This window comes from Emiliania huxleyi (assembly GCF_000372725.1).
Source record: "Emiliania huxleyi CCMP1516 unplaced genomic scaffold EMIHUscaffold_308, whole genome shotgun sequence".
Taxonomy (NCBI): domain Eukaryota; phylum Haptophyta; order Isochrysidales; family Noelaerhabdaceae; genus Emiliania; species Emiliania huxleyi.
The window spans coordinates 55,504-66,005 of record NW_005199702.1 but is presented as its reverse complement, the minus strand read 5'-3'; the positions used below and the strand labels follow the sequence as shown (position 1 = coordinate 66,005).

Below are 10,502 nucleotides of genomic sequence, written 5' to 3'. Positions count from 1 at the left end.
GGAAGTAGTCCGAGCTGTACGTGACCGCGACGGGCGTGTGGCCGAGCCACGCCACCGAGTCGAGGATCGAGTCAATGTACTCTTGCTTCTCCGCCGCCGGGTTGGTGTCGTCAAACCGCATCACCGTCGCGCCTGAGCCTCCCGCCTCCCGCGCCAGCCGCGCCTGCGCCGGGGACGGTGCCGGGTGGCGGCCGCGGCGGCCGTGGCGGCCGTGCCGGTGCTGCGGTGCTGCGGTGTGTCGGTGCTGCGGTGCTGCGCGCCTGCCCAAAGTTGAAGTTCATCGCCTTGGCGTGGCCGATGTGCAGGTACCCGTTGGGCTCGGGTGGGAAGCGCGTGCGGATCCCACCGCCCGTTCGCTTGAGGTAGGCCGCGTGATCCTCCGCCGCGTTGAGCGCGTAGTTGTGCGCCGCGTCTATGTCTGGCCGGAGCGGCTTTGCCTGGATGTTTTCCACCGGGGGCTTGAGCACTAGCTTCTGCTCCACGCCACCGTCGGCCGGCTTCGGCTCCTTGTCGGCCACGGCCTCCTTCTCGGCGGGAGGAGGCTTCTCCTTCTTCGGTTTCGCCGTTGCCTGGACGGTTGAGGCGTCGCACGCAGCCTTGGCGGCGACAAACCGCTCGGTCGCCGCCACAAAGTCCTTCGCCTCGAACGCCTTTTCGCCCTCCTCGATGAGGCGCAGGCCCTCCGGGTCGGGACGCTTCCGGGACGCCTTGACGGCGTCCGTCTTCGCAGTCTTTGCGCCGGACTTGCTCATCGAGCAGCGATCGGCTGGCTGCGGCGAGCCAGGCTCGCTACTCGCTGCGTCGAGGTCCCTGGGTTCGCGGCGCAGTTCCAGGTAGGGAGCCACGCACTCCGGAGCAGTGCCTCCCTGGGCCTGGGTGTCCGGCTGGAGGTCTCGCTCTCGGGGTGGTGGTAAAGAACAAAACATGTTGCACCAATAACATAGTTCTACGAATATATACGATCACTGGATCTATAAACACCGGCGATGCGGACGCACCGGAAGCCCAGCTGCGGAAGCCGCGGGCCGACGACGGCGCCCAAGTCCGCAAGTCCGCACCTTGACCCTTTTGGCCCGCCGCACAAGCTCGACGCGGCGCGAGTCTGCAGCTCGTGCGCAGGGCCAGGCGGCGCCTGCGCAGCGCCACCAGAGCAGCACTCCCCTCCCCTCCCCTCCCGCCGCGCACCCGATCAGCCCATCATCCTGATGCTGACCCGCAACCCCAACCCGCCACGGGGAGACGCGCCCCTCACCCCTACCCCCTTCCCGCCAGCGCGGGGCGGGCCTCAGTACACCGACTGCATGCCACGCACCGCGAGCTCCGTCACCTGCGAGCGCGACACGGCCCAGGGTGGGCGTGTGATACGGGGCTGCGTGACGGGCATCTCTTCTCGGTGTCAGCCGGCCGCCGCCCGCCTGCCACTTGTCCGGCGGCGGCTCCTTTGACTTCTCCCGCCCCTCCTCGCCGCCCGCCTCGCCGCCCGCCTCGCCGCCGTCCGCAGGCGCCTACTCACAGCGTGGCCACCCTCCCGCACAGCGCCTCGGCAGCGTGATCCGCCGCCTGGCAGCGGCGGTCTCCTCCCCCGCCGCTTCCGGCTCCGGCTCCGCCCAGTCCTCTGTCGGCTGGAGAGCGAAGAGGTAGTGCACCGCGCGGATGTCGTCCTCGTCCCCCTCGACGATCTGCTTCGTGCTCTTGGACCGGACGCAGTTGAGCTGGTGCGCCTGCGCCAGAGGGGGAGGCGGAGGGGCTCGCGGGAGGCGCCTCTCGAGGGGCGGGGGGGAAGGGCTCGGGCCACGCTCTCCCCGACGGCAGGCGGGTGTGCGCGAGCGAAGCCGGGCGGCGGGCCGTGGCGTGCTGGCGTGCTGCTGGCGTGCTGCCGGCGTGCTGCCGGCGTGCTGCTGGCGTGCTGCTGGCGTGCCGGCGGCACCTCGAAGGAGACGACGGGCGTGGGCATGCCTCCGATGTAGCGGACGGACTCGATCTCCGGGTCGGAGAGGAAGAGGAGCCGCTCGTCCATCTGGAGCTGGTGCGCCTCCCGCTCCATCACCGACTTGTGCAGCGCGCCGTACGCGGCGTCGCGGCAGCAGCGGCGCAGCGCCTCCATGTCGCCGCGCAGGTAGGCGCCGAGCACGTCGCGCTGCTTCTGGGCAACCTCCTCGGTGAGGAACTTGTCCATGTCGAAGTCGGGCATCAGCTCGCGCAGCTCGCGCAGCGCCTCCGCCTGCTCCGTCTCCCCAAAGATCCGGTCGCCGACGCTGCCCGCCGCGTCGCCAAACCAGCCAAACCCAGACCCAGACCCAAAGTTGGTCGCCTTCTCCCAAAAGGTTGGCTCGCGCACGACCACGGCGCCCGAGTCGGCGGGCGGCGCGTCGGCGGCGGCGCCCGCCGCGCCCGCCGCGCCGCCGCCCCCGAACGCCCCCCCCAGCCGCTCGCGCGCCGCCGAAAAGGCAGCGCTGACATCAGCGACGAGCCGCTCGTGCAGCGGCGGCGGCAGAGGCTCGCCGGGCGCGCCGTCGGACTTGGCGCCGGGCTGCTCGCCGCCCGCCGCGCCGCCCGCCGCGCTGCCGCTCGCCTCCTCCTGGCTCGCGCGCTGGAAGCCCGCCTCAGCCGCCGACGCCTCCGCCTTGGCCTTGGCCTCCGCCGCAAGCTTCGCGGCCTGCTCGGCCGCCTCCGACGCCTTGGCGCCGGCCTGCTCGGCCGCGGAGGAGGCGGAACTGCCCGCCTGCTCCGCCGCCCGCTGGAAGCCCGCCGTCGCGGCCGTCGCCGCCTCGCGTGCCTTCTTCAGCGTCTCGTCCTCGCGCAGCCCCTTGAGCGCCTCCTGCAGATCCTTGTTCTTCTCGACCTCCTTCTTCAGGTTCTCCTTGAGGTTGCCGAAGAAGCCGCCGCCGTTCTGCCGCGCAGCCGCCCAGACCGGGCCGCCGCCGAGCCGCTGAGGCAGACGTCTCATGGTACGCATCCGAGCCTTCCTCACGGTATTGAAGAAATCGACCGCGGCATGTGTGAGCATAATGCAGGTGGGGACCCTGTCCTCCTCCCCCATCCCTCGTCTGGGTTTGTCTGTTTTCTTTCTTTCTTTCAGCAGTTTTATGCTTTCACTATTTTATTCTTTAGATGGTTTGTTCCTGGTTTGTTCGCTCATGGCCGGAGTCGAGGAGTGCATGCAGCGAAAGAAAACTGTTCCCCCTCCTCGTCTCTTTCCCACCTAGGCGGGGCGCAGGTACCAGTGGTAATCCCGTCGTCAGCTGTAACGATGCACCCGAAGGGGACCCCAGCGCAAACATCATCGGTGGAGGTACAAGTGTTCGAAGAGAGAGTGGACCTGAGCAACGATATGACTTGGCGGCAAATGATCGCAGTGGGCGTCATAAGAGTCGTCCTTGCGCGAGGAGAGCTCGATAAACTCGAGGGGCCAAAATATGCCGCGAGGAGGGCGGAGTTGCGCCGAAAGGCGGGAGAAGCCGCGAGAGGCAAGGGATCGGCAGGCGGCGGCGGCGTCGCAGGATGAGGCAGAGACGAGAGCGACGCGGACAGAGGAGGAAGCGACAGGAGGGAGAACGACGAGAGTGGGACGACCGCGAGGTGGCATGAAGGTTGCAGCGAGAATCGGCGAGGGACTGCGAAGGGAGATAGAAAGAGGCAGACGACCAAGGGGCGACGGCTAGCACCACACTCCTCTCCTTAAAATCCCTGTGTGGTGGCGGCGTGCCGTCCTCCCATCCCTCCCTTGGGTTGTCTGTTTTCTTTCTTTCTTTCTTTGTCGCAAGGCCCCTGGGCCTCGAGCAAGGGACGGCCCGGGCGGAGATCGCCGCTTCCCAGCCGCCCCCCAGAGCGCTTCCGGCGTGAGGAGCGCACACGCCGGCTTCTTTCTGGTATGCGACGCCTTCGTCGAGTCACCACTACGACAAAAACTCTCTCTCCCACTACGCACTAGCCTCTTGCGCCGCACGAAAGAGAAAGAAAACAGACAACCCAAGGGAGGGATGGGAGGACGGCACGCCGCCACCACACAGGGATTTTAAGGAGAGAAGTGCGGTGCTAGCCGTCGCCCACCCTCTTGGGCGTCTACATGTACCTCTTCCTATCTCTGTTCGCAGTTTCTCGCCAATTCTCGCAGCGACCTTCATGCCACCTCGCGTTCTTCCCACTCTCGTCCTCGTTCTCTCTCCTGCTGTTTCATCCTCTGTCGCGTCGGCCGTCGCTCTCCTCTGCCTCGTTCTGAGACGCCGCTGCCGTCTGCGCGCGAGAGATCTTTAGTCTGCCCTCTGCCGATCCCTTGCTCTCGCTGCTTCTCGCCTCTCTGCGTAACTCCGCCCTCCTCGCGGCGTATTTTGGCCCCTCGAGTTTATCGAGCTCTCCTCGCGCAAGGGGGCAAGGACGACTCTTCTGACGCCCACTCCGATCATTTGCCGCCAAGTCATATCATTGCTCAGGTCCACTCTCGTTTCGAGCACTTGTACCTCAACGGTCGGTGTTGGCCCTGGGGTTCCCTTCGGGTGCAGAAAGAAAGAAAGAAAACAGACAACCCAAGGGAGGGATGGGGACGGCACGCCGCCACCACACAGGGATTTTAAGGAGAGGAGTGTGGTGCTAGCCGTCGCCCACCCTAAACCCTTGGTCGTCTGCCTCTTTCTATCTCCCTTCGCAGTCCCTCGCCGATTCTCGCTCCAACCTTCATGCCACCTCTCGCGGTCGTCCCACTCTCGTCGTTCTCCCTCCTGTCGCTTCCTCCTCTGTCGCGTCGCCCTTCGGGTGCAAATAAATAAATAGAGCAGTCATCTCCAGGGAGAGATGGGCGACGCACACACGAACACAGAGAGAGGGACGGTGCGCACCCCGCCCCGCTCGCAGGGCGTGCATCACACAGGTGGATTGTGTGACTCCTCGGGTTTCTGGGACTCAGAGGTGTGCTAGTCGGGTGCATAAAAAAAAAACACACAACCCAAGGGAGGGATGGGAGGACGGCACGCCGCCACCACGCAGGGATTTTAAAGTCGGGTGCAGCGTGACATCAACGAATATTGACCGCAGCGAATATGTTCACACCTTGAGCGGAGGCCAATTGATTCGCGAGACTCCGGCAAAAGTGCGGTTGGCAACGGGCTTTTGCGGACGCAAGCCTTCAGCTGGTGCCAAAACGTACCAAAACGTCCGTCCCGTCGCGGTCGGTAGAAATGGCTTGCTTGCAAGAATGGGATGCCGACAGGCGTCAGGCGGCGCATGCCGAGAAGTCGCTTGCCGTGCGGGAGCTCGTGCGCCTCTCCCTGCGCGTGCAGTCCACGGGCGTCGTCGCGGAGCTTCATCTCGACACGGCACTGGTTGCTCCGAGCGGCAGCGGAGCTGATCACGAGCGACGAATTCGCCGGGGATGCCAGGCAACAGATGGGCGCGCAGATAATTGGCGTGGCGTCCTAAACAACGCGACCGACGAGCATGCTCAACTGCTGCGCGACGCTCTCTGCGACCCCGACTTTTGTATGCGCTTTGCCATTCTCCGCCGCATTGGCTCAGGGGGCACAGTCCGCTTGCAGTGGCTCTTCCGCACGAATAGCGTTGTTGGCCGCACGGAGGAGCAGGTGCGATCGCACATCAACCTACCAGCGGCGTCCTACGAGGCGGCGTACTGGGTGGAGCGCAACTTGAGCAGCTATGATGAAGTGGTGCGGGACGTGATTTACTTGCGGAGCGGGGCTTCCTTCGAGCGCGAGGCGGAGGCTCCAGCCGCGCTGCACCTTGTGGTGCCGCCCGAGTTGGACAAGCGTGGCTATTGGAAGGGTACTGGATTCACAGGTGTGTATTGGCTGCAGCCCGGCCAGCCAGTGTACGGCCACCCCAGCTACCGACACAGCTACGAAGCGGAACACGGTGACAGCTCGCACCCATCTTTGGGTTCAAAAACTCGTGTCTTGGCAGGGCCGTGCTGGGCTGGACCATATGACACTGACAGGGCGCCGTGGATCACGGTCAGGTTGGCCCGGGCTAGGGGCGCAAGCAGTTGGGCCACCAGTGTACCACAATGGACCGCCGGCTACCGGTTTGTGTACGGCTTTGAGGCTATATTTGCTGCCAAAACGACTGCCGTCACTGGTCCCTGGCACCATGGCTTGCGATGCGAGGCATTAACCGAGGAGGAGGCGCACACGCTGCTAGCTGAGCGCCAGCGTGCCACTCAGGATGCTGGCTCCCACCAGACGAGCTCTCCAGAGTCTTTATTGCAAGGACGGCATCGGCTCGACATCCCCGGGATGCTGGCTCAGGACGAGGCGCTCGCAAAGGCCAAAGCAGCCGATGCCGTCAGCTACGCGCGCCTTCCGCCCCCACCGCCTCCGCCTCCTCCGCCGCCGCCTCCGCTACCGCCGCCGATGACATGGACCAACGAAAAGCGTGAGCAAGTGCTCTCACTTTCGGGGCCACAAATGCCGCATCGGGTACAGCTGAGGCTAGTCGATCGCGTGTACGAGGTGTTCGAGCAGCACGGCAAGCCTGTCAATCACACCACCGTTGCAGCAGCGCTAGGGGAGTCGCATCAATCTGCAGTCCGGTCTGCATTGACTACTAGCAGGTTGGCTCGCTAGTCGCTCGCCGGCCCGCGCAGCACGCGCGGGCCTTTTTTGTGGTCGGATGTTGGTCGTCTCGAATTTGATCGTGGGCAGGGCGTGAGAAAGCTGGACGGCTCGGTCGATGCGAGCCACCAGCTCGTGGAGCGACGGGCGCGACGGGTTCCTCGGCGTAGGCTTGGGCGTGGTGAGCAGCGCCGGCGAGAGAGGGACGGCATGCGGCTCCCAAACGAGCCGCACGGGCTTCATCTGGGCCGCCGAGGCCACCTCCTTGGTCGCGGTGGCGGGCGTGAAGGCGAGGTGGGCCGAGGCAAGCGCTGAACGTGCCGTGCCTGCCGCCTTGCGCCCCTGAGGAGGGACGAGTGTGTGGGGTGCCACGGGCGGGGGGGAGCGGTGAGAGGAGAGCGGTGGGCACCCCCACGAGGGGCTGCGCTGACGCCGCCTGCCACCCCACGCACGCCACTGACGCTGTGGGGGCGGCACGATCGAACGCGCTGGTCGGGCGGGCCGTCTGAGTCGCCCAAGCGGTGCTCTGCCGGCCGGTGGACGCGAGGGTGGCCCAAGAGGGCTCAAAGTACGGAGCCGATACCCGGCCGTCCCGGACGCCTGGCACGCGGGCCAATGGTCCAGCCGTCCTGTGCATGGCTGGAGCGAAGGAGGGAGAGCTCAGGAGGGCGACGGGGCAGGGAAGGGGGCGATGCGATGCGGCGAGGTCTAATCGGCGGCGTGGAGAGAGGAGGTGCCAAAAGGCGACTATAGAGAGGCCTCTACGGGTGATATAGTGCGCCATGCCGGCGGGAGAGGTCTCTCACCGGTTCCGCCCCCCGGGCCGTCTCGAAGGGCCGTGCAGCCCACGCCACGAGGCGCTGCTGGCGGGAGCCTGGAAGGACTTGGCCTCGTTGCACCGCGCCGCGTTGATTCGCGACCACCGTCGGCCGCGGACGGCGTCGGCGTGGCGGCCACGGGCGCTCGCGAGACGCGCCGCTCTGCGCTGGTTCGGTTCGTTCGACTCGTTGTGCCGCCGCACGCCCGGCGGCCGCGGGTCCCAGAAGTGGTTGCGCGGGCCTCTTCCTTTCGGCCGCGGGACGGCGTCGGGCACGTCGTCGGTCGCAACAGCGGCGCGGCGAGCCGCGGCACGTCGTTGCTGGCGCTGGTGGTTTGAGGTCGGCATCGTCCAGAGCTCGGTCGACGAGTCTAGAGCTTCAGCTGGTCGGGTGCCATGTTTGTGCGGAAAGTGGCAAATATCTCTTTGATCGCCCGTGAGCGCTGGCGTGAACAACATCCTGACGCCATGCCGTCCTCGAAAGAGGCACTCGCTGCCGTGAAGGGGCTGACGCAGCAAAGGGGATACATGTACCTCAGCGACAAGAAAATTCACGAGGCGTTGCTGCCACAGCTGCCGGGTCTCACTTTCAAGCAAGTGCGGCGAGCTGCGGCGCGCGTGCGCGATCCACAACGGGCTGTCACAACTTACGGGCAAGAGATCCCGGTGTGGGAAGCGTCGCAGCGAGCCTATGTCTTTCCTTCAACCGGCGAACATGTTGCAGGCGACCAGTGGTCAACTCCCACTAAAGGCGAAGCAGGCCGAACCATGCGGCATCACATAGCATGTGGGCGGCCAAACGAACAAGCTACATGTACATGTATCCTAAAGCGTAGACTGGCACTAGATGCGTCCTGGCATCGGGAGGGTCCGCCTAAGAGGAAGTACGTTCGTAAGAACTGATACATATACTTTTTGTGCGTGGGAGGGTCCGCCTAAGAGGAAGTACGTTCGTAAGAACTGATACATATACTTTTTGTGCGTGGAGCGTCTTCCCCTTTTGCGCAGCAACACCTTAAACTTTTAGGCCCTCCAAATTCGGGTCGGAGCGTAGCGGAGTGGGCCCCGAGTTTGAAAAAGGGCGACGGACGCTTGCGTCCTAGCCTCCAACAACGCCTCCCCGGCGCAGAGGGGCCCCCGGAGGGATGCTCAACCGCTCCACGCCACGCCGCTCGCGGCGGTCCTATTCCCAGCTCGCTGAGGGCTCGTGCGTTATCTTCTTCTCCGGTGTGCCACCTTCGACTCTCCACGGCACTGCGAGCTCTCCATACGCCCTCTGAACACCACACCAAACACATCGGTCGCCATGACCGCCCTCCTCGGCAGCCTCGCCGTTCTAGCCTTCACTCAGCCGCCGATCGGCAGCCTCGCCGATCGCCGATCGCTGCTTCGCGCCGGCTCTGCCACCGCGCTCGGCTCCTGGCTGCCGCAGTTCATGCAGCCGCCCGGTGCTGCGAGCGCTGCGCGCCGCCTGCCAAAGGCAGCCAAAGGCGCGACCAATGAGGTTGTGAGGACGGTCAATGGCATTCGCCACAAGCGCATGGGCGGCGGAGACCTCGTCGTCTCCGAGATGGGGCTGGGCACGCAGCGCTGGTGCACATCGCCCTCCCGCACGCTGCCACGCCCAGCGCCCGCTCGCGATGCCTCACCGACCCGCGGTCACGACTTGCCTTCGCAGGGGCAGCGGCGACTTCAACGCGCCGGACGAGGCGACCTGCCTCTCGTTCCTCGACCGCGCCATTTTGGAGGGTGGCATCAACCTCATCGACACGGCGGAGCAGTACCCGATCCCGAGCACGCGGGCCAAGCCCGAGGGCGACACCGAGCGCATCATCGGCAGGTGGCTCGCGCAGGACAAAGCGCGGCGGCAGCAGGTGGTGATTGCGTCCAAGATCACGGGCGGGCAGAACGTCAACGCCAAGAACATCATCGCCGACTGCGAGGGGTCGCTCCGGCGGCTCGGCACCGACTACCTCGACATCTACAACCTGCACTGGCCCGCGCGCTACTCTCCGCAGTCCAACTGGGGGCAGAGCCTCGAGTACAAGCAGGAGGTCGAGCTCTACTCGGGCGGGCGGGCAGACTTTGGCGAGATCGCAGAGGCGATGGGCGCGCTGGTGAAGCAGGGCAAGATCCGCGGGTGGGGCATGTGCAACGACAACGCGTACGGCCTCGCCGCCAGCTGCTACGCGGCTCGGGCGCTCGGCGTGCCGCCGCCTGTCAACATGCAGAATGACTACTCGCTAATTAACAGGAGGATCGATGAAAACGGCCTCGCCGAGGCGTCGAGTCCCGTCCACGAGAACGTGGGCTTCATGGCGTACAATGTGCTGGCCGGCGGCGTGCTGACTGGCAAGTACCTCGAGCGCGCCGCGGCGGTGGACGACCCTGACCAGGCGTCGGCGAGGAGGTCGCTCGAGGCGCCGCGTGGCCGCATGGACGAGCGCGGGTGGGGCTACACCTTGTACCGGTACCGCAGCGGGCCGGCGGCGGAGGCGACCCGCGCCTACAGCGCGCTGGCCAAGACGTACGGCATGTCGCTCACCGAGCTGGCCTGCCGGTGGACCAAGGAGCGGAGTAGCGTCACCACAGCACTGCTCGGCCACACGTCCCTCGCGCAGCTCGACGAGACGCTCAGGTACTACAGCAAGAAGGAGCCGCTGCCACCCTCGCTGCTGTGGGAAATCGACCGGGTTCACATGCGCAACCGATTGCCGATCTTCTCTTCCACGGGCGGCGGCGGCGGCGGGGGGCGGGGGGGGGCGGGGCGGGCGGGCCGTGCCATTGTGTGCAACTCGACTTTGCCGTTTCAGATGATCGTCGAAAATCGCACGTTCAGGAATTCGTGGAGCTCGCGCACTCTTCTTTCCACTTTCGCCAGCTCTCTCTCTCTCTCTCTCTCTCTCTCTCTCTCTCTCTCTCTCTCTCTCTCTCTCTCGTCCAAGGTCAGGCAGGGTCTGAGTGTCTTGTGTCTTGTTTGTTTTTGGTGGTTCTGTGTGTCGCTCCTTCCTGTGTGACCGTCACCGCCCGTCCGTCTCGCGTCCACCCATACCGCGTTGGTGCCCCAGTCGTTGGTCCGGACTGTGTTTTGCCTTCCTATTCTACCTATCTATCTGTGACCTGTG

General features: G+C 65.5%; 3 protein-coding genes across 3 annotated transcripts in view; 1 reads left to right on the top strand and 2 right to left on the bottom strand.

The window, feature by feature from the left end:
- EMIHUDRAFT_240419 (hypothetical protein) overlaps positions 1-752 on the bottom strand; it is a gene marked incomplete at both ends in the record, with an annotated part of 2,849 nt that extends 2,097 nt beyond the window's left edge. The window contains 2 exons of the mRNA XM_005774764.1: positions 26-132; positions 347-752. Of these exons, the coding sequence (XP_005774821.1) occupies positions 26-132; positions 347-752 (513 nt within the window). The remainder of the gene's footprint in view (positions 1-25; positions 133-346) is intronic.
- Positions 753-6,551: 5,799 nt separating this feature from the next.
- EMIHUDRAFT_368402 (Hypothetical protein) lies at positions 6,552-7,397 on the bottom strand (the record flags this gene model as incomplete). The annotated part of the gene is made up of 2 exons (XM_005774763.1): positions 6,970-7,397; positions 6,552-6,902 (listed from the first exon to the last, which is right to left on the bottom strand). A coding segment is annotated over exon 1 (242 nt), but the record flags the coding sequence as incomplete, so codon positions are not given.
- Positions 7,398-8,683: 1,286 nt separating this feature from the next.
- Positions 8,684-10,496, top strand: EMIHUDRAFT_240414 (hypothetical protein; the record flags this gene model as incomplete). Its single annotated transcript, XM_005774762.1, has 3 exons — positions 8,684-8,970; positions 9,056-10,070; positions 10,446-10,496. The coding sequence occupies 3 exons, from the start codon at positions 8,684-8,686 to the stop codon at positions 10,494-10,496; spliced, it is 1,353 nt and encodes a 450-aa protein (XP_005774819.1).
- Positions 10,497-10,502: the final 6 nt, after the last annotated feature.